The sequence below is a fragment of the Sciurus carolinensis genome, chromosome 9, assembly GCF_902686445.1.
Source record: "Sciurus carolinensis chromosome 9, mSciCar1.2, whole genome shotgun sequence".
In the NCBI taxonomy this organism is placed as follows: domain Eukaryota; kingdom Metazoa; phylum Chordata; class Mammalia; order Rodentia; family Sciuridae; genus Sciurus; species Sciurus carolinensis.
In genome coordinates, this window is record NC_062221.1 from 123,394,399 (window position 1) to 123,417,548 (window position 23,150).

Below are 23,150 nucleotides of genomic sequence, written 5' to 3' on the forward strand. Positions count from 1 at the left end.
TCTATTTACAAACACCTACCATTTTGCACAAGGATGTTCACTACACCACTGTTTAAAACAGTGAAAACTGCAAACAAGTACAGTATGATCCTGTTTGGTTTTTTAAAAATTACACCTGTTATGTGTAGATGTATGCTTATAAATGTAGAAAAAAATATGCTAAAGTATAGCATCCAAGGAGTAGGAAAGGAGGGGGTTGTTTCTGTGTTACATTTTTATTGCGAACAACATAAATTGCTTTACCCTTTACAGAAAGGAAAAGGTAAAGATGGATATCAGTCTTAGGGAGAAAAAGTTCTCTCTCCAAGCACATAAAAACATTATATTACAAACCTTTATTTTATTATACATATTTAATTTTAGACGTTATTAGGTAGACATACTTTCCTCTGTCGGTTTAGTTTGATCTTCAGTTACCTGTAAAAACATGAATAGTTTTACTTCTCTAATAAACACTTTCAATTTTACCCTTCACCCAATTTAAGTCCTTTCATCTCCTTCAAAATAGTACTTTATGTTTTTCCTTCAACAGTAATTATTTTAAAAAGTTAAACAGGGGATTCAGGATGTGTAGCTCAGTGGTAGAGTGCTTGCCTCACATGCCTGAAGCCCTGGGTTCAAACCCCAATAACACACACACACACACACACACACACACACACAGACACACACAAAAGTTAAATAAGAAAAAAAATTTAAAGATCAAGTTACCAATATAAATTAAAAGTACAATTCCATTCAAAACCAAGCTCTGAGATATACTGTATCTAGGCTTCCCAAATCTTTTTTTTTTCATCTATAAAACAAAAACTTTAGTAACAGCAAAATATACCAAAAGTGCTACTTGAGGTACTCTAAACCCATATTTTATTGTGAGGTATAATTGTCTTAAGAATAAAACACGGCAGATTTAGTGCAAATAAATGTCTCTATGTCCATATTTCTATTCTGTCACTCAGAGACTCATGAACAAACAGGGCTAAGTCTGAATTCCTCAACACCCCAATTCCTGTATTATCTATCTCAGTGACAGGCTCTACTCAGCTCCCTAAACCAGCATTTGAGAATCTGCTCCCCTCTCACCTGCAGATTCATTCACACTCCTATTAATCTGACCTAAGAAATTTTCATGGTTATTCTCACTACTGTGATTGAACTTTAGAACCTCATCTTTTTCTATTCCCAAGAGAATTCTCAGCTTAAATTATAGCTGTCTTCCCATACTGCCCTAGAATGAGCTTTTAAACTGGAATAGCTAAATTGGCATGGGGTGGCATATACCTATAATCCCACCTAAAATTAGACATATAATCAGGATGCTGAGGCCAGCCTCAGCAACTTCATGAAACCCTGTCTCAAAATTAAAAAAAAAAAATGAATGTAACTTGGGGATAAAGCAACCCGAAGAAGAGGAGGAAGAAGAGCAAAGAAAACTGGAATAGCTCATCAACAGGTACCTTCCCTATTCAAAACACTCCAGTTAACCATCTATCATCTTTGGCAGTAGGTTAGGTGGGAAACAGGAATGCAAGTTCCACACCAGGAAAATAAATCATCATGTTCTATTTCCAACAAACTTCTTTGGACTTATTCACCCACCCACTTACCTATAACCTGTACATTCAATTCATCTTCTTGGTGTTCTCCATTCCTTCATGCCTCTATGCAAGTAGCTTCCTCTGAGATAACCCTCAACCCATCTCATAGCAAATTCTCTGCCTGACCCACTTTTATTCATCCTTTACAACAGCTTAAGAGACACCAATTCCTGGGAACCTTCCTCAACCAAAGCTCAGTTTGGGTCCTTCTCTGTGTCAAAACCCCAAACGTATACTGCTTATAAGTGTAGTTACCTCACTAAAGTAACTTTCTTTAAGGCAGCAGGTGTGTTCTGCTCATTTCTGAATCTGGCCACAGTAAAAAATCAATAAGTCTGCATCATATGAACCATGAATTTAATTAACTCCTTCCAGACAAGCAAAACCGATAGAAGAGAGCAATTAAATCAAAGTAAGTGTTTAAAAAACATGTATTGAATAACTTTACCAGATATTATAGGTAAATTACTGCCTCTACTATTTTTCTTTTCCCCTCCCTTTAAAATGTTCAGTTGTTATTGCTTCTTGACTTTAAAGCTATTTCTCAGATATTCATTTTTCCTCTAGTTCCCTAATCCAAAATCATGTGACCAAACAAAAACACAAAATTAACACCAATTTAAATATACTTTCTTCTCATGAGGAAAAGAAAATTATTCAACTTTTACACCAAAACATTATGGTAAGGTCACTAAATAATACATTCTAATTGTAAATTCACTAATAAATACTGGGCTAATCAATGAACATTTCTTAGGTTGGACTGGGGATATACTCAGTGACAGAGCACCGGGCCCTGCATTTGATCCTCAGCACCACTTAGAAAAAAAAATTCTTGGATAACCCCCCATCCATGCGCTAATGTTCAAAGTTGGGATTATATAAATATAGTAAACTCTGAATGTGTTGACAGGCTGCATATAAATGTACACACAAAGAAAACAATATGAGAAAGTAAACAAGCAAGCAAGAAATCAAACTAAGGGATAATTATTTATTAAGAGATTTACTCTAAGAATGCTTCATGGAGAAGGTAAGACTTAGGTAAGGATAGAAGAATGAGCAGGCAACTGGGAAATGGAATCCAGAGACTTCATCAAGAAATAAGTAAACTTAAAAATAAGTTTGATGTGTGCTGCTTAGTATGCTTGTAAGCTTGACTGGAGTGCCTGCAGAGTAAGGGGAAATCAAGGTAAGCAGGAAGGGCTCATGAGGCCAGGTTACACAGGACCACTATCAGATCACACAAGTAAAAGGAAAGAGTGTGGCCTATGAAAGAGGGAACAGGGATAGTGGTGGTCAAGAAATGTAAGCACTCCTATTTGTGAAACCTGTATGCTAATGATCAGATAAACTACAGGCAAACAAATACTCAAATCTGGTTTTTCAGGACATTTACACATTCAATGTCAATGATCAAGGCAGCTTTAAGATATAGCTGGCAAAAAAATCTTTTAAATGTTCATGAAGTTTAAAAAAATTATCATGCCATCTAATTAACACCAATACAGCTATTAAGAACTACTACTATTATACATTAATATTTTCATTTCTCTTCAAGTTCTATAGTATCATTTCTTAAATTATTAGCAAAATCAAGAGAATTACCAAATTATAGCTTTATTCTTGTCAAAATAACACAATCCCAATACTGTTTTAGCTAAGGAGACCACTTATTACTTTTTTCCCCCCTTGTTTCTTTTTCCCTCTTTGGCTTTTAATGCTTCATTTTAACAAAAATTTCTTCATAAAGAAAACACTTACCATTTGCCGAGATCTTTCCAATAGCTTATCCCATATTGTAAAATGTGCCTGAAAAGAAATTATTTGCTGTGAATTAAATAAGGCAGAGAAGTTGAAATAAAAGAGACTGAGACTTTTTATGGCTTTTTAAACAAAACAAATAGAAAGCTAGGTGGTACTAACGTGACAAAGTGGCTATAAAAGTGAATCCATGGGGGGAAAAGGAACTATAAAAAATACCTGCTTTCTTTGGCATTTGAGAAAAAAAAGACTTAAACACTGAATATGCCATTCTTCTCTTGTTCTTCATCGTTTCCATCATAGCAAGCATTCTTTCTAATGGGAAGTAAAAATGTGTCCTACCTCCCCAAAGATTGCAGTTTTTTCCCTAAACCACCAATTTCTATGTGCTAATGGCCTTTCTTTAAATCCTCAGCAATCACAAGAAGTTCACTAGGAACCACTTGTGACATCTTCACACTGAAAGGGCAGACCAAGAGTATTTAGCAAATTATACTAAATAAGAAGCAGAAAACAATGAGGACAACAGTAAAATTATACAACCAATTTCCTCAATCCTTAACAATCTTAAGTAGCAGAGGATTATCAGAATATATTACTGAAAACTGCAAAGTGCCTAATAACCATATTAATTTTATTAGGTAAACTGAAGGTGATACTCAGGCCATCTAGGGGGCCAGTGACTATTTCATACAGCATGAGCTCAGAAAATCTATAATAAAAGTAAAATTACTAAATATCTACATGCAAACCTTTTTGGAGAAAGAGCAGTAAGGTATGTTTGAAGGGAAAATGATACCTTATTCAGGAAGAATGAACACCTAGTCCAAGACCTTGGGATACGGTTGGCAAGAGAGAGAGAATGGTGTGAGATGATGTCCACAAGGAAGGGATCAGATAATGCAGGGCTTTGAGAAACAGGATAAAGGATTGGGATTCGTCCAAGAGAACCCACTGGAAAGTTGGGGTCAAGAATTACATAATCAGTTTGTATATTAAAAAGATCATTCTGACTACCAAGCAGAGGATACACTGTGGAAGGAAAAAGTGAAAACAAGAAAAAGCAATGAAGAGAAGGAAAAAGTGAAAACAAGAAAAATCAATGAAGAGAAAAAGGACTTGGGTTAGGGAGGTAGTAGAAGATACAATGCTACACAGTGGATAGATTCAGAATCCGTGTTTTGAAGTTCAGAGTTGAAAGTAGATGAGATGGACTCATAACTATGAGGGAAAGAGAATATCAAAGATTTCTTCAAATAAGTAGGCAGATGAGGGCACCATTTCCTGAAATGGAATGTATGTGTGCTAAGAATTATAAAATTCTGATGACACCTGTAATTCCAGTGACTTTGGAGGTAGAGGCGGGAAGTTAAGGCAGGAGGGCTGCAAATTGGAGGCCAGCCTCAGCAACTCAGCAAGACTCTCAGAAACTTAGGGAGATCCTGTTTCAAAAATTTGAAAGGACTGGGTTGTAGCTCAGTAGTAAAGTGCCCCTGGGTTCAATTCACAGTAGAGGCAGGGAGAGTTAATGAAAAAGATGAAAAAAGATTTATATAAATGAAAAGATATACTAGATAATAGATTGGAAAACAATGTATTAAAGATTAAAGTTCTCCCCAAACTGCTGTAGAGTTAAAGTGAATTCCTATTAGATCACAAGATTTTGTCAACATAGAAAAAAGTATGCTAAAATTAAACCAAAGGGAAAAGAACTAGAAGAGTTAAAACAATTTAAATAAAGAATAACAACATAGGAGAAATTATTCAGTTTTCAGATCTATTTATAGGAACAGTAATCAAGACTATGAGGTATCGCCTGAGAAGGTCATGTGTGATTAATGAAACAGAACTGAGAAACCAAATATAGACCCACATGGATATGCCCAGCTAATTTTTACTGTATCAATATCTATACCCTTGTTTGTGATATTGTATTTTAGTTCTGAAGGATATTACCACTGAAGAAACTGGGTAAAGGTATATAAGACCTTTCTGCATTCTTTATAATAGCTGCAATTATCTCAAAAATAAAATAAAAAAAGAAAGATCAGCAAGGGGTGGGGAAAATGAGTAAACTTGGGTCATGAATAGATCATTAAAATTTAGGGAAAGAGCATGCTCAGTTTAAGGTGAAATGTATCCCAATATCCCCTCAATTTACCCTCACATACTGCTAATTTGAAAATTAAAAATACTACCTCAATTTGTTTTAATTTTTTTAAAAATCATTCCTTTTGTGAATTAGTTTTTACAACCTGGGCAAATTTGTTTTTAATCATAAACTTGAGGTTACAAAATATTAATGGTACACCACTTCAGGAAAATTAAAATTCATGTCCTTCAAAATGGTATAAAAATCAAATCTAGAATCAACCTATTCCCAAAATGAAATACCTAAAAACTTAAGTTTTACTTACTCTTAAATGAACAGGTAAAGACAGACCCTGGAATCTTCTTACAAGACTTGGCTGAGTGGGTTGAAGATTGTGAACCGCTGACACTTCATACTGGAAACAAATACTTGTTCTTGGAATAAGAGGGCCCTCGCTCACATCAATGAAGTCACCAATTCTGATTTGATTTGAAAAGTAAAAAAGCAAACCTCAACATCAAATCATTTATAATAGTTTGAAAAAAGAAATCTACCCATTCTACTTGCTATGACATGCCAGTTAAAGAAAAGGTTATATGGCTCATTTTCATCTGTAACAACCTTGACATATAATCTCAAGTAGAGACTAAACTTTGAGAATTAAATCAAGTAAACCTTTCTCTTCATTAGCATTCATACAAATTTAAAGATCTTTAAGAGTCATGGAATCCATCATGCGAACAAGTGCTAACAACTGAACCATCAGTCCAAATCTGATAACCTACAACCTTACAATAACCTATTGCAACAGTGTTTATAATTCAGTATGGAGGACAGACTATTTCCACAAAGCAGTTTCTAAAGGAAAAATATTCCATCAAAATCAAGAAAACATGTGGCTGAGAAAATAGACCCAGGCCATGAAGTCATTTTTGCATAATGCATTGTCCTGGGAATTGTTCCTCATGCAAGAAAAGTCAACATAGAAGCCAGGTGTGGTGGTGCATGCCTATAATCCCAGTGGCTTGGAAGGCTGAGGCAGGAGGATCGAGAGTTCAAAGCCAGTCTCAGCAACTTAGGGAGACCCTAAGCAATTTAGCAAGACCCTATCTCGAAATAAAATATAAAAAGGGCTGGGGATATGGCTCAGTGGTTAAGTGCCCCCAGATTTCAATCCCCAGTACCAAATAAAGAGAGAAAGAAAGTCAACATATGGACCTTTCTCATCCACATATAGGATAGCACATTCCAATTTAACTTACTTAAATGTAACATGAATAATAACAAACAAGTACTCATATTTCTTTACAAAATTAACTATCACATTCAATCCATAACAATACCTTGCCCAATTTCAAAATTAACTTTTAAAATATTTTTCGTTGTAGAAGGACACAATACCTTTATTTTATTTTTATGTGGTGCTGAGGATCAAACCCAGTGCCTCACACTAATAAGCACTCTACCACTGATCTACAACCTCAGCCCTCAAAGATTAACTCTTTATTTAAAAATTACATTTTTAGGCATTTTTCAGTTCTGAAAACAAGGAATTAAACAATAAAATAAGGAACAGCACAATTGTTTCTAAAAGTAATTTAAAGCTTCCACTTACCACCACAATTAAAGCAACAGAAAATAAGATAATAAGAACAAAACCTGATACAAATTCACCTATTTCTGTCACATATTTTATTCAGGTAACAACAAAGCTAAGTCTTACCCTAAATTAGCACAGCAGTCAATTCAGACTTTTACTTACCTATGTAGCTTTACTATTCTTTCAGGGTTCTGAGAAGCCTTCTCTTCTATAAAATCTAATTTGTACCTGAAAATCAGCACAGAAAAAATACATTAATTCTAAGTATACAAAAAAGTGCTTAAAGATACCTCCCTTTCTCCTCCCCTTCCACCATGGTTTTCGCTTAGACCCTCTTGTTCCATACCCCCACCTTTAATCTGGCACTGGTCCCAGAACTCCACCAAACTCTTCTCACCAAAGTCACAGGTACCTACTTGGTACAAAACTAATGGACACTTTTCAGTCCTCATCTTCTTAGCACCACCATTCATGTCCACTTCTCACAGTGCTCTTTCCCCGTATGTCAGTGGCCCTCCATACTGCTCACTATTTCACCTTTCTGCCAGTCTCTCTCCACCTTTTAAGGATTCTATCCTAGACCTTCTTTTCCATCTAAGTATCCTCCCTAGGCTACCTCCCTGATTTACAAGTTTTAGCTACAACTTATGCAATTACATCTTCCGCAGTTACTGCTTTAACTCACCTGTCTCTTCTGTGACCCAAGCTATATATCTAAGACCCTTCTAGACACCCACCAGGATGCACCACACACACGCTAAGTCCTCAAATTTCCAAAGTCAACAAATCATATCCCTATTTTTTCACCCAAATTTGTTCTTCAAGAATTTATCTTAGGGCTGGGGAGATAGCTCAGTTGGTAGAGTGCTTGCCTTGTAAGCACAAGGCCCTGGGTTTGATCCCCAGCACCAAAAAAAAAAAAAAAAAAAAAGAATTTATCTTAGTATTAACACTACAAACCACCTGTGTCCAGGTGAAAACCCTGTGATATTTCCTTGATTTCTCCTTCTCACACCATACCCCTACAACCAAATTCACTACCAACTCCTGTCAATTCTACTACCTAGGTGTCTCTCAAATCTACCCAATTCTTTTGGCATAGAGAAAGCACATACAGAACTACACAGTCCAGATTCAAATCATAACATTACTACTTACTATTAAGAGCTTTATCTTTTTATTCCAGAATGCTAAACCAACATTAAGTGTGTGAGTACCTATGTACAGGTATAATGAAGTGGCACAGCTGGGAAGCACTGGTTTAGGCAAAAATATTCACTGACTACCATCCCCCTTCAGCAAAAGACCCTCAAGCATTAGAGGGCACTAATTCCCTTAAATAATAGTCCCTCCACCTCCAAGAGATGCTCTTGTCCCATGCGAGCCAAAGCTACTAAAGGCTTCCCACATTTCATTCTGAAGCAGAAAGGACCAAATCCTAATTCACCTACCACAGTACAACATTCTTCTGTCCTCTCGAACTTATCCAAAAACTATTCCCTTTCTTCTGCCACACACTAAGCTAAGTTACCAATGTCTACGAACTTAGGTAAGGGGGACAGGGAAATCTCAACAATACACAAAATAGAAGTGAAAAGTATACTGTCCAGTAGCACAGCTATGGAGCACTTAAATGTGATTAATCCTAATTAAAATATGCCTTAAATGTAAAATACAAACCAGACCCTACAGACTTAATATGGAAAGATATAAAATATTATTACTAGTGTTTAACATTGATAAGTTAAAATAATATTTTAGATATACTGGTTAAATAAAATTTATTATCAAAATTATACCTTTCCTTTTACCTTATTTTAAAATGTAGCTACCAGAAAACTCACAATTACATACATAGCTCATATCATATTTCTATTGAACAATACATTGTCGGAATGTGACTCAATGAGTTCTGAAAATCCAAGGTTTTCTTCCACAATCAATTATATAATGTATAGTACTATCTACTCCAAACAATACATTACCACTGGTTTTATAAGTACTGGTTCCAACATATAATAAAAATGCATCAGGAGAACCTAGAGTGCAATGAACACGTTCTATTTTGTTTGCAACTCTTCTCCAAACTCAGCTGAACACAGTGAATGCTTTTTAGCATATCAATTACTGTCTCATATAAGACTATGAGGTATATTGCTTTGAGAAAGGCCAAGTTAAAAGAGTGAGCTGAGGAGATTTGTGAACCAACTCAAGAATACATTTTGGGGGTGAGGATGTGGCTCAGTGGTAGAGCGTGCACAAAGCATGTGTGAGGTCCTGGGTTCAATCCCCAATATGAGGGGTGAGGGAGAGATGTATTTATGATAAATATCCCTATGAGAATTTGTGATCCAGTTTCTATAGAACTAAAGAAATTCTTATCCATAAATTTTAACAATCTGCAGGTATATATTTTGGCCTCAAGATTATACACCCTGTTATTTATTTTGTGGCACATATTTCCCTTTCTAACTAGTCCTAAATATTAAAATTTAGTTTTATGTTCTTACAATTAGGAGAAGGTAAATTAGAAGCCTTCTGAGTAGGAAAGAAAACTGAGAAGCCAGGCTGGATTTAGAATGCTGACAAAGAAAATCCACTAAATGGATAGCTCACATGCAGATGACTAAGACCTGACTGAAAACATTTGACTTCAGCTGTTAGTACCTTCTGAACTGCTTAAATTTTTAATCTTATCCTTTTCACTCAGGGTGGAAGAATATCAGGGAAAGACCAATTGTACAAAATAATATAGTTTCTTAACATCTGTTATCACTTTAAACTGGAAAGAAAAAAGGGATACATTACTATGTTGAAATAAAGAGAAGAGATGGCCTAAAAAAAAACCAGAAAAGTAAAGAAAGTGAGAAAAATATTAAAAGGGATGGGGGACATTTTTCTCAGTCATTGCTCAGAAATGAGCAATGAGATGAACAAAAGACAATAGGGTAGTACGGATAAAGAGATCTTAAAAAGGTATGTAAAACTGTGTCACATACATCAAATAGAAATTCTTAAAAGCTGAGTTTTCATCATTATATATAATTTTGGAGGTTAACCTTGCTTTAAACGAAACCAACACTAACACTTACTTGTTGTGTTGAAACATTTCTAATGCCACTTTTGCATCAACTTCCAGAGTTTCAAATGGAAGATCTTTATAAATTAGAGTATGAGCATCTTTTGTGATGGAACGCAAGTTCTCCTTAAAAATAAAAGAATTAACCTTTAGCAACAATTTACCTAAAAGCATTTCTCTACAACCCAGATGAGCCTGTATTCTTGGTACTGTGAATCCAACTAAAGAAAAAGCAAAACCAAATTTGTTAGGAGAAAACATTATTAACTTATAGCAATTGAATATTTAGACCACACACATCCTCCCACTCCCAAACTCACAAACTATAAAACTTGTAATTTACCTATAATTCAGATATTAATCTGCATTAATGATATTTATTAAAGATGAACCTACCAAGAAATTTTAAAAAACAATTCACCCAAATTACATACTTATAAATGTTTATTAAAGCCATAAATACAATAAGTAGAAATACTAACAAATAGTAAGACAAAAAATGTGTTTATACTATAAATAAATTAAGCTTATTAAATGCATAAGGAAAATATTATTGTTTTCATAACTCAAAAAGTTCCACAAGAAAGGAAGTATCATTGCTGGCCCTGCATGTGTTCAAAATTGTTTCCATTTAATGAAAGTGGCAATTTTATACAATTAAAATGATTAATATACAGTAAAAATTTTTGAGATTTTTAACAAAAATTTATAACTGAGCTTTCATACTATAAGTCATTACTAATACAGAAAACATCAAGCATGATTACATGAATAATTTTTATAATAAAAACTATTTCCATAAGAAACTATCAGATGTTTTCACATGAAATGATTCATTCTTAAAGGGATAACTCATACCATAAGAAAATCCACATTCATGGTTTAAAATAACCATTTCTTCAGTCTATCTCTCCCCTATTATCTCTGTGTCATTCACAGAACACCATGTAAAAAGAGAGGCGGCAAGTTTCATTAGTTTCTATGTTAAAGTGAGAATCTATTCTTATATTTGGACCTATTTGAAAAGGAAGATGCTATCCTGACAAGAGCCCAGAGATCACCGAGAGACTTTCCAATCTCCACCTACCCCCTTACCTTTCTCCCTCTCTCTCTTCCCTCTCCCTTTCTCTCATTCTTCCTTCCTGTTTCTCTCTTCTCCTCAATGCTAAATAATTTGGGCAGGAGTGAAAAATAAATAAGTAAGTCTTGGTAGGTACTTCAAGGGACTTTAAGAAAAAAAAAAAAAAAACAAGGATGACAAAAAACTTCAAGACACCTGACTATGCTGTTGGGAATACCCTCATTTACACATCTATGTCTGAAATTCACTGATAAGGCAATGATTGAGAATGGTCGATTCTCTGAAGTGTCTTCAATATGCAGTACCAATCAACAATAATAATAGGTATCATTATAATAGAGAAAGGCCTGAACTCTAAATTTAAGACTCCAAAAAGTACACTTACTTTTGTTGGCATCCACTCATCTAGTCTTTTATCCAAAACTACATCATAACAGAAGGCTCCAGCAATTACTGTAAATCCAACCAAAATAAAAAGCAAAGTCCAATCTGTTATGGCAGAATGTTAATAATTTGCAACTGAATATACAGAACATAAAATGAAAATTAGGCATCTCTCTCAACTCAACAAATTATAAAACTTGGTGCCATTATTCCAGTTTTTTGTCAGAGTTCTATCAAAGTTTCCCAACCCCCAAAATAAACTAATCTTTTGTTAACACCAGAGCACCAACATTTTTTAAACATTCAAATTTTCTTCACAAATACTATCACTACAGGGAATCTCAAAAACATACTAGATAGAAAAAAATCTAAAAGAACAAGATATTTATATTCAGAATAATTAAATGTTGAATTTCTATCTCCCACATATCTTCATTTTTTGTTTTATTGTTATTCTTCTTCTTAAAATCATTTCTTGAGCTTCTTTCAAATACTTTCAGTGTACACATTTAAAAATATATACCTAACACAATCCCCCTATACATAATGATGAGAATCCTAGCTTTAGCAAAATTACAGTATCTATACCCTTCCCTCTCCAAAGTCATCATCATTTCTGATGAAATGGTAGCATAGCTCTTTACAGCAGTCTACTTAATACTATTTCCTCCTCCTCTACACATTCAATTTAGAAATAAAGGCTGAAAATGGTAAAACATCATGACGATGTAATTTCATGAAATTCATATTCAAAAGAAACATCTGTCACTAATTTTATTATGTTAATTACTGACCTCCTGTGATTACTTCATATTTCATAATAGGATAGATTTTGTTACCTACAATAAGTTAAACATGTATATGATAGTAACAGATAAAATTAGAAATCTCTGTACATAATCAAATATAGGTACAAAATTTTCAAATATTACAAAAAAATATATAAATATATATGTATATCTTTTTACATATGTGTTTTTATATTTATATATAAAACAAATATATACATATATTCATATGTGTACATTACCAGGAACTTCTGGAGCTCTGACCAAACTGACCAAATACTCATCTTTGAATGCCCTCTCTATTACACAGCCCATCATCATGGCACAAGAACGCCAATAAGCCTAGAAAAAGAAAAATACATACAAATATAATCTACACTGAGTCACTGAAGTGTCTACAATATTAAAATTCAAGTCAGTTTTGACTTGTAGGAAATATTTCTCAAATATCCATCCACTCTCAGAACATAGCAATAGTTACCATCAAGCCATGACATTACCTCTACCTAGCAAAAACAGGCAAAAAATAATGCACCAATTTCAAGTTGTTAGCAATATCTCTGTGTAAGATATCACTGTGTAAGAGGACCACAAATTTGAGGACAACCTGGTCAATTTATAAAAACCCTCCCTCAAAATAAAAAATAAACCAGGCTGGGGATGTAACTCAGTGGCAGAGCATACCTGAGTTCAATTCCCAGTACAAAAAAAAAAAAAAATCAAATGCTGTAATGGCTATCAACCAATAAGTTTTAACATCTGACACTATTTTTAACACAGAATAAAGTTCAATTCATAACAAACTGTGCCAAAGTAAAATAAACATATTAATATACAACTGGTGATACCATTTATAAACAAAGTTGAGAAAAACTCAACTTTTGACAACTATTTAAAACTTTAATCTATAACTAACATCATATAACACATCACTCAGGTTACTCATATTTATGGTGAAGCAGTCTCCCACAAACTGGGCTTTCGTTTTACTAGCACATTGGGACACACGCATACGCCTGATACAGGCATTCATGCGATGGCTGTATGAGAGTAAAGAAGAAACAAGCAGCCTGCACCATACCCAACCACCTTACTCCCCTTACCACTCTTATAAAGCATGTGACTTCTACACTTCTCCACTTCTGAGGACCACAAGAATGGGGTCACTTGGTTGTGTGTGGCAGAGCAGTGGACTATATTCTATACAACCATATTACACCAAAACTATGTACAAACTCAGACCTAAAGGCAAGTCATAAAATGTACTTCACCTATCCTACTTCAGTGACTTTAAAGGTCAGCAGAATTCAATCAATCCCTGGCTCCACCACCTCCTAAACTAGTAACCTTGATTATGCTGTGGAACATCTCTTTGTCAGTTTATTCATCAGGAAAATGGGGACAGCATCATTCAGTCCAGAGAGTTTGTATGAGGATTTAAGAAGTAAATACCTGTAAATCACCTAGAACAGTGCCTGACATATAATATTCAATGGTGGTTATTACTAGTATCATTTCTATCATTTTCTTATCTAAATATTTCAAAAAATATTTATTAAACACCTACTATTTGCAGTCAAGGACTAGCTCCAATAAGGAAATGGTCCCTATCTTCATGGAGTCAAGAATCTAATTCATTCAGCTATTTATAAGACACAAATTAAAATACTGGTTTCAGAGACACTAGCTAAGTGTTACCAGATTCTAAAGAATTCTGACAAGTAAAACCTAGAAGAGTTCACAGAGCGATGACATTTTAATGGAACCATAAAACACAAACAGAATTTTAATAGGGGAAAAGAAATGCTCAGCATTGAAGGAAGAACATCGACAAAAGGGAGAAGGACAACACAGCTTAAACCATTAACGACCAAGTACTCTCATGTGGTCAAAACAAGGACAGAGTGAAAAGATGTAGTGAGAAATGAAGCTGGAAAGGCAGGCTAAGGGTAGATTACACAGGACCTGGAGTTATGTGCCAAATATCAGGTAGGCAAGTTCTTTAGGGGTAAGTGATATAACCCTTAGTCAAGTCACTTAATAAAACTCCTTAATCAGATTGTGAAAGATTTTTAATTACTAAAAAAAGGGGAGCAAAAGAGTTAAAATTTATTGAAATCACCTAGAAAAGATGGTCAAAGGCTGAATTCAAGCAGTAGTAGTGGGAACAGAATAACCAGCAACACAGAGAGTTATCAATGAACATAAGTGGAACTAAGTTATGAATGTAAAAGAATGTCATACAGTTTCCTCAATCCAAAATACAGAAAAATGCTAGATACTTTTTGAACTATGAAAATACCTAATATAATAAAACACTCATTATCTAATACAGTTTAACATATTATAATATATAATATAACATAAATATTGGCCATATTCATACTTTTCTTTTCTTCAAAAGATAGATTTTAACAAAAAAGAAGAAAAATTGGGAGAGGGAGTAATATAGAGACAGAAATACCTTATTTACTTCTCTTGGATCATGATCTTTGAAAGTAAGAAATTTAATTTCACAGGACTTGGTCAAAGGCTTATACATGTCCCAGGGCTGTCCGTCCACAAGAGCCAGAATGGACCTCCTGCAGTACCACTCACTCAAATCTAGGAATTTAAAACTGATTGATGATCTAAATTTAACAAAACCCAAAGTGAAAAGTTACACATATAAGGGCTACATTAGGAAATAAAACAATGGAAAAGCAAAATTCTGTAGGTTCTTTTTTGCATAAGTATTACATATTATATCCATAACCAATTAAAACATACTCCACACACTTGATATTGTTAATTATTAATGAAATTATCCAAACCATTTTTAAAAATCATTAAAGTTAAGTCTAGTTTGAAATGTCAATTATTCTTTTTTTTTTATTGTAAACAAATGGGATACATTTTGATTTTCTGTACATGGAGTAAAGGCATACCATTCGTGTAATCATAAATTTACACAGGGCAATGTTGTTTGATTCTCTGCCATTTTTCCCCCTTCCCCTCCACCCCACCCACCCCTCTTTTCCCTCTATACAGTCCTTCCTTCCTCCATTCTTGCCCCCCTCCCTAACCCTAACCCTAAACCTAACCCTAACCCTAAGGCTGACCCCTCCCACCCCCCATTATATGTCATCATCCGCTTATCAGCGAGATCATTTGTCCTTTGGTTTTTTGAGATTGGCTTATCTCACTTAGCATGATATTCTCCAATTTCATCCATTTGCCTGCAAATGCCATCATTTTATCATTCTTTATGGCTGAGTAATATTCCATTGTATATATATGCCACAGTTTCTTTATCCATTCATCAATTGAAGGACATCTAGGCTGGTTCCACAATCTGGCTATGGTGAATTGAGCAGCAATGAACATTGATGTGGCTGTATCTCTGTAGTATGCTGATGTTAAGTCCTTGGGTATAGGCCAAAGAGTGGGATAGCTGTGTCAAATGGTGGTTCCATTCCAAGCTTACTGAGGAATCTCCATACAGCTTTCCAGAGTGGTTGCACTAATTTGCAGCCCCACCAGCAATGTATGAGTGTACCTTTTTCCCCACATCCTCGCCAACACCTATTGTTGCTTGTATTCTTGATAATAGCCATTCTAATTGGGGTGAGATGGAATCTTAGGGTAGTTTTGATTTGCATGAAATGTCAATTATTAATAAAATAATATTCTAAGGGCTACATTTAAATATTCAGCAAGAGATAGCATGGATATATTTAGACAAATGTACACAACTTAGAAGAAAAGGGAAAACATACAACCACATAAATCTCTTCTAGACTGTTTTTAGATTTTTGTCTTCAAATCACCTCTTATTTCTATAACATGGATTCCTAAGTAAAATACTGTAATTATCATTTTTAAATTATGAATATAAATTCACAAAAGCCAATGAGATCAGGTCTACTCTTCCACCCTAGAATACAACTAATCAGATGTTTTAAGAATATGGACACTTACAAAAATGGTCAAACTACAAAGTCCAAATTATCAGTCACTATATAAGTTCCATGAAAGCAGGATCATGTCTATTTTTTCTCATTCATCAACATATTCAGAGCCTAGCACCAGGCCTAGAATATAGCAGGTGCTCAATAAAAGTTTACTGAACGATTAAAGGTATGAATGACAAGTCTTAGAGGTCATGTTGAGGGTGGCTCAGAAACTTCATCTCTACATAGGATACACGTAAAAGTCCATAAGGGCTTGAGGTTTGTCTTATTCTCCTAATGCCTATGATATAACAGAGGTTTAAGAAATACTTAACCAAATAGGTAAATAATTATATAAGCACCAATTCAAGTGCAAGCAGAAAAAAAAAAAAAAAAAAAAAGATTGCTAAAATTGTTAATTACTTAAATGGAATCATAAGGAGTTTTCCAAAAGTTTACACAATGCAGTTAGTCATACCTATCAGGCATAGTGGTGCATGCATGTAATCCCAGTGGCTAAGGAGGCTAAGGCAGGAGGATCATGAGTTCAAAGTCAGCCTCAGCAACTCAGCAAGGATGTAAGCAACTCAGCAAGACCCTGTCTCTAAATAAAATATAAAGAAGGGATGGGCATGTGGCTCAGAGGTTAAGCACCCCTGGGTCCAATCCCCAGTCCAAAAAGAAAACTATCATTTACATCAAAACTCTATCCAATGTTTTGAGTGATCCAAAGAATACTTAAAGAGGATTCCTCCCTTTATTTCCACACCAATTCACACATGGGGAACAATTATCTCTCAAGATATAAACAAAACAAACATTTTTACTCCATCACATTCACCCCATGCACACTTCCATTTACACACTTAGTACACGTACACATAAATGCAAACAAAAACACAACATGCCAAGAGGTATGCAGTCAGCAGATTAAAAAAAAAAATGTCAGGCTATGAAAGATGACAAACAAAGCTGGTCATCTGAGGTCATAGCAGTTCCTTTATCCCAAAATCCTTCAATAAGGCCTGCATGGTGACTGTGCCCACCACATCAAAAAAGAGACAAGCCCACCAGTGACAATGCATTTGGGTCTGGCCTTCTTTTGCCAGAAAAAAAATTTTTAGTACCTACACAGCCAGATCCAAGCTAGCCATAGGACAACCTGTGTACTACAGCACCTACCTTGAAATACCCATAGTACCCTCCAGGGATAAAGGGGCAGTGAACAGACAATAAGGTGCCAGGTAAAGAAGAACTTCCAAGAAGTTGGGGAAACAATTACAGCAAGTTGTCTCCTCTGTACCAGTTCTTCAGCAGGGCTCAAGTAAAATGGTCAAGACTGTATCGTTTGTTACTTACGCATGGCACAACTGTAAGGAGTTGAAATGTTTTTATTCATCACAAAGACAGTGCCGGGATCAGTTTTGCCAACATGTTTCACTTCAATCTTCTCAGTTCGGGGAGTTAGTGATGACTGCCTCTTTTTCTCTTTATTAAAGAGATCATTCCGCATTTCTGTCAGTTCAGTAGGTGACAGTTGTGTTGCAGGTGATGTTGCTATAAATCCTATGGAGAAATTAAACATGAAGACTGGAGGGAAAAAAATGGGTAACTTACTGCTGACACCCCACCCCACTGCATTCCTGCATCACCGTCCTCCTATAATAAGAAAAGGAGGCAACGGAACTTTAAAAGCCATTCGCCAAAATTGCTCCCAGAAGTAAACTTAAACCGCTTTCTAATTAATAATTAAATCTCAACAGGAAAAAAAAACCGCAGAGCCTAGAACTTCATCTCTACTTCATCCTTGTTCTTTCACATCAGATCCCTGTTTCCCGCCAATTTCCTCCGTAGTATTCCAATTTGTGCTTTACAATAAAGGGCAAAACCCAATCAGGATGCAGCGGTAAAACAAGACCACTCCTCTGGAAAGCGAGCAAAGTTGCCGGTCTGGAAGGGCCTCGGGGAGGGCAAGAAAGCTCCAGGAGACTGGGAGACCCATACCCAAACAAACCATCAATAATCTAAGTCAAGAAATGCTGAATTTATCTCCCAAATCCTACATCAGGGCGGTCTGGCAAGGCAGGTACGAGTAGCCCTACAGGAAGATAATAGCACATTTATGGCAGATACGGACTCCTTCCTAAAGGCAGGACAAGCACCAGCGGCTCCGCCCTCGGCTGGGTCCCTGCTCTTCCCCGACCCCTCGAGTCCCCAGATTTGTCCTCCCAGGCTGCGGGGAGGGGGTCGCAGCCAAAGCGGGGGACAGGGTGGAGCAAAAGACCCTCCTCCTTGCTCAGCTTGTCCTACCTCCTACCACTCACTTCGAGCCCAGTCTGGGCAGACATCTCTCTTAACACTTTGCTCCCTTTCCCCACCGTCTTAGAAACTCACTCCAGCCGGCCCCGCCGCCTGAGGCGGCTCGCCAAAGCCGCGATCCCCGGCCCATCACGGCCATTGCCTCCAAAGTCGGCTCAAGAACCGGGGCGCGCAAGTCCTCTTCCGACCTCCTCCCCGGGAAACTGGGAGGTTCTCACTAAGGTTCCGTAAGACAGTTCCGTTCCGGACCCGGCGCTCCGGCTGCGCGCCGCCACGTGGGGGCGCGTGCGCGCCTCGCCAGGATTAGTCACCCCCAGGCCCCGCGGCCCGGCAGGGGCGTTCCGGCGGTGCGGCGCGAGCCAAGGTTCCCAGCCCGCAGGCTATGGGCCTACCACCTCCCTGGGTCCTCGGGGAACGGGTGTCACCAGGAGCGGGGCAGAGTCCTTCACGCCCTTTTGCCTTCTGAGCGTTCGCGCTGCAGTCCTGGGCAAAATCCCGCCAAGACTCTCCGGGGAGAAAACCTGGGGAAAGAAAGTCTGTTCCCGTTGCCTCTAGGTCCTGGGTCACCCGAGCTGGGCACGCCGGAGACGACGCTGTCTAGCCCAGGGCTTAACTCGGGCTTGCGGGGGCGGCCTCTCTGGTTGGCGGGGCTGCGTCTCGTTTTAGTTGACCCTGCTTTTGTGGACTTGGAAGCGCGTGCTGTGGACCCTGGAGGGAACTTTGGAATCTGTGGAGCTCTTTTCAAATGGTCTGGATTCGTTTCTATGGTATCTATAGAGAGCACAGCAAAAGGCATCCCAGGGTCGAGTTTTTGACTCTTGTCCACCGACGGATCCGAAGTAACCCAACCGGCGCCCGGAGCGCGATCAGCGCTGGGTGAATTTGCTGATGAGTGAATGAATGAATGAATGAATGAATGAATGAATGAATGAATGAATGAATACCGCTGCAAAGACTCCTTTGGCCGCATGAAGCAAGCATTCTCTGTGTAAAGGCTGGAAATGCTTTAATTCAAACGTGTTTAAAGCCGCACCGGTTTACGGATTTAGCCCTCTCCCCCACGCCTTGCGCCCCTGACCCTCACCCAGAATACCCCGCCGCCTGGTGGGAGCGCCGGCTGCGGCTCCGCTTCCTCGCAGCGCCAGCTGTCCGGTCTCCTCTCCCCAGATTTTACACCCACGACTGCGGGGAAAGGTGCGACTGCACTGTCAAAATGAAAAATTTAAGAAGCCGAGCTTATATTTGAGCAACGCTACATTTTACCAGACTACCTCTCATTTAAGATCATAATCCAATCGGTGAAATGTCCACATATACACAGAGATGTGAGTGTTCTCTCATTATATACAATGATTCCCTTTCCAAGCCTTTTTTGTTTTGTTGTCTTTATTTACTACCAGGGATTGAACCACTAGCCACATCCCCAGCCCTTTTTTTTTTTTTTTTTTTTTTTTTTTTTTTTTTTTTTTTTATCTTGAGACAAGGCCTCGCTCAGTTGTTTTGGGCTTTGCTAAGTTGCTGAGGCTAGCTTTGAACTCCCGATCCTCTTGTCTCAGCCTATCCAGCCACTGGTATTAAATAAAGGTCTGCGCCACTGCTTCCCACTCCTTTTAAGCTTTTTGTTTCACCAGCCTTTGAGAAATTGTACCCATTTAACCCCACCAACCAACGGTATTGTTGCTCTTAGAACATTTTAAAGAAACATTTAAACTAAGTCTTTAAACATAAATTTAAACAAGTTTAATCATAAACGCATTTGAAGGCAGGTCACTGGAGCTCCTACTATTACATTAATTAACCTGGTTGGAAGGATGTCACTAGTGATAATGGCCAACAAATGTTGACCATATGCCAATCACAGGACTATGTTTATTAATTTTCAGACTGCCTTGAACAATAAACACAGTAATTCTCATTTTCCAGAATTCTGGTTTGGAGAGCCTAAGAGATGTACCCAAAGTAGATCTTTGGCTAAGAATTCCCTCAAAATATTTTTCTCTAAATCTTCTTTCCTTCTTTATCAACCCTCTCCCCAAATCTTAGTCTCACTCTTGTCAGTCTTTCTCCCAAAGAGAAAGAATAAAGTCTGTGGCAGTAAATATCTAAGGTAAGCCTGGAACATTGTAGTTCCAGAGAGCAAGGAAATACTCCAAGACAAAAGCATATTAGAAGCACAGAGAATCCAACCTGAAAAAGGTTCCCATTGTCCAAATTTAGAACACTTTAAATAATAAAAAGAATTTTGGTGAAGGATTATAACATTATATATACTAAAAATCCATGAGCCCATAATAAAACTCAAGGATACAGGGCAGTAAGGAGTGAAGGGAAATTTTTCATTACAAAAGAATGTCAGATGATAAATGTAGCTGGAATACTAGGATGGGGAAATTTACTATTCTGCAATGATCAGTGTAATAATTGGTTCACAATGGGATTATTTAGTGCACACTAAAATGAGGAAAGCTTGTTAGGGATCAAGATAATCACATAGTCTCTAAGTAGCATCTCATAAACTACTGATTAAACACAGAGGGGTGAATGAACCTTTTCTACAGACAAATCTGATGTGCAATAGTTTGGATCCTAAATGTTTCCCAAAAGACCTGTGTTGAAGGCTTGTTCCCCAGTCTATGACTTTAGTGGGAGATGGTGGAACCTTCAGGAGGTGGGGCCTGTGGAAGAAAGTTGGGTCACTGGGGCACGCCCCTTGAGCAATTGGGACCTTGGGCCTTCTCTATTTCTTTGCTTCCCAGCTGCCATAAAGTGAATAGGTCTTCTTCACCACTTTCTCCAACCATTATGGACTATGCCATCGTAGGCCCAAAGCAACATGGGCAAGTGACTGTGGTCTAAAACCTCTGAAATTTGAGCCAAAATAAGCCTTTCCTTCTTATAAATTGATCATCTCAGATATTTTGTCACTGACAGAAATCTGTAATTGATTCAACCTTAACAAAATGGTTAAACTCATCATCACCCCAAAAGAGACAATATGACATTACTCCTACCACAAATATTTAACCTGAATCATAAGGTGATGAAATCGGGTCTATTCAGAAAGTGAACTATTCTACAAAATAACTGACTTCAACTCCAAAAAAACCGTTTCATTAGAGACAGACCAAAAAAGTTAAGAGAACTGTTCTAAATTAAAGGAGACTAAAGGGACGTATAGCTAATATTAGTGTAAGATCCTCATTTGGATCTCATATCAGAAAGAAAAAGACATTTAAGAAGATACTATTGTAATATAGAAATTTGGACATGAAATGTATACTAAATAACGTATCAATGTTACATTTCTTGGATATGATAATACTAATATTGTGGTCGTCTAGGAGAGATTCGTATAGGAGAGATTCCTTGTTCTTAGAAGATACATATAGAAATATTCAGGGTTGAAGTATCATTAAGCCTATAACTAACTTACAGTGTTCAGAAAAAATAATTTGGAGGCTGTATTTTAAAAGAAGGAGCAAGAGGGATTTAACAAATGTGGTAAAATGTTAATGATCCATGATCTTTAGTGAGGGTATCAATTGTACTACTCCTTCAACTTTATTCTGAAAATTTTCAAAATAGAAAGTTTGGGGAATGCCAGGCATGGTGGTGAATACCTGAAATCGCAGAGGCTCAGGAAGCTGAGACAGGAGGAATGCAAATTCAAAGCCAGCCTCAGCAACTTAGTGAGGCCCTAAGCAACTTAACAAGACCCTGTCTCAAAATTAAAATATATGTAAGGGCTGGAGATGTAGCTCAGTGGTTAAGAGCTCTTAGGTTCAATCCGTGGTTCTAAAAAAAAAAAAAAAAAAAGGTTAAGAAAGTGCTGGAGAGTGATATTGGCCAAATTATACTGTTATATTGTGTGCATGTACGAATATGTAACAACTAATCCCATCGAATGTGCAACTATAATGCACTAATTTAAAAAAATATATATGGAAAAGAAAATAGGTTGGGAATAACTACAGTAGTTATTGTGCTCATGGTGCATGGTGGCTCCTGCTGGCCAGTTATGGTCCTGCAACTTTATTCCAGAATCCAAGCTGTTGAAGCAGCCCCTATTTGGGATTGTCTCCAAAGTCTATGCTTTCTTTTTTTTCAAAATCATATTTTATTTCAAATATCTTATTTTACACTTTCAAATTGCATACATTTACTTAGATGGAATAAAAGTAAAAGGTGCATGATGTGCTCGCTTTGGCAGCACATATACTAAAATTGGAACAATACAGAGAAGATTAGTATGGCCCCTGCGCAAGGATGACACACAAATTTGTGAAGCGTTCCATAATTTAAAAAAGAAAAAAAAAAGGTGCATGGTGAAGTTTTCCTCCCAGTTCTTTCCCCACTCACAGGTTCTTACCAAAACTTCACATAGGATACCACTGTTAATAATTTCCTAAATATCACTGAGAGTGCTGGAAACATCTATCAGGTAACCCAAATATATATTCTTATTTTTCCCTTTTTTTGAACTAAAATGCAACATACCAAATACATGGTCTTA

The 23,150-nt window shown here is 36.9% G+C and overlaps 1 protein-coding gene and 1 non-coding gene across 3 annotated transcripts; one reads left to right on the forward strand and one right to left on the reverse strand.

Moving 5' to 3' along the window:
* Window positions 1-212: 212 nt before the first annotated feature.
* Window positions 213-18,869, reverse strand: Mrpl39 (mitochondrial ribosomal protein L39). Of its 2 annotated transcripts, XM_047564269.1 has the most exons (10): window positions 18,713-18,869; window positions 17,678-17,884; window positions 14,851-14,990; window positions 12,629-12,728; window positions 11,600-11,667; window positions 10,147-10,259; window positions 7,217-7,282; window positions 5,780-5,933; window positions 3,363-3,410; window positions 213-417 (listed from the first exon to the last, which is right to left on the reverse strand). In XM_047564269.1, the coding sequence occupies exons 1-10, from the start codon at window positions 18,774-18,776 to the stop codon at window positions 370-372; spliced, it is 1,008 nt and encodes a 335-aa protein (XP_047420225.1). In that variant the 5' UTR covers window positions 18,777-18,869; the 3' UTR covers window positions 213-369. The 2 variants fall into 2 exon arrangements, with proteins under 2 accessions (XP_047420225.1, XP_047420226.1); XM_047564270.1 differs by lacking the exons at window positions 17,678-17,884; window positions 18,713-18,869 and adding an exon at window positions 17,501-17,529 and having other exon boundaries at window positions 14,851-15,016.
* A 3,962-nt stretch (window positions 18,870-22,831) lies between these two features.
* LOC124993880 (U6 spliceosomal RNA) lies at window positions 22,832-22,938 on the forward strand. The gene has a single exon (XR_007110394.1). It is a non-coding gene; the product is annotated as a U6 spliceosomal RNA (small nuclear RNA).
* Window positions 22,939-23,150: the final 212 nt, after the last annotated feature.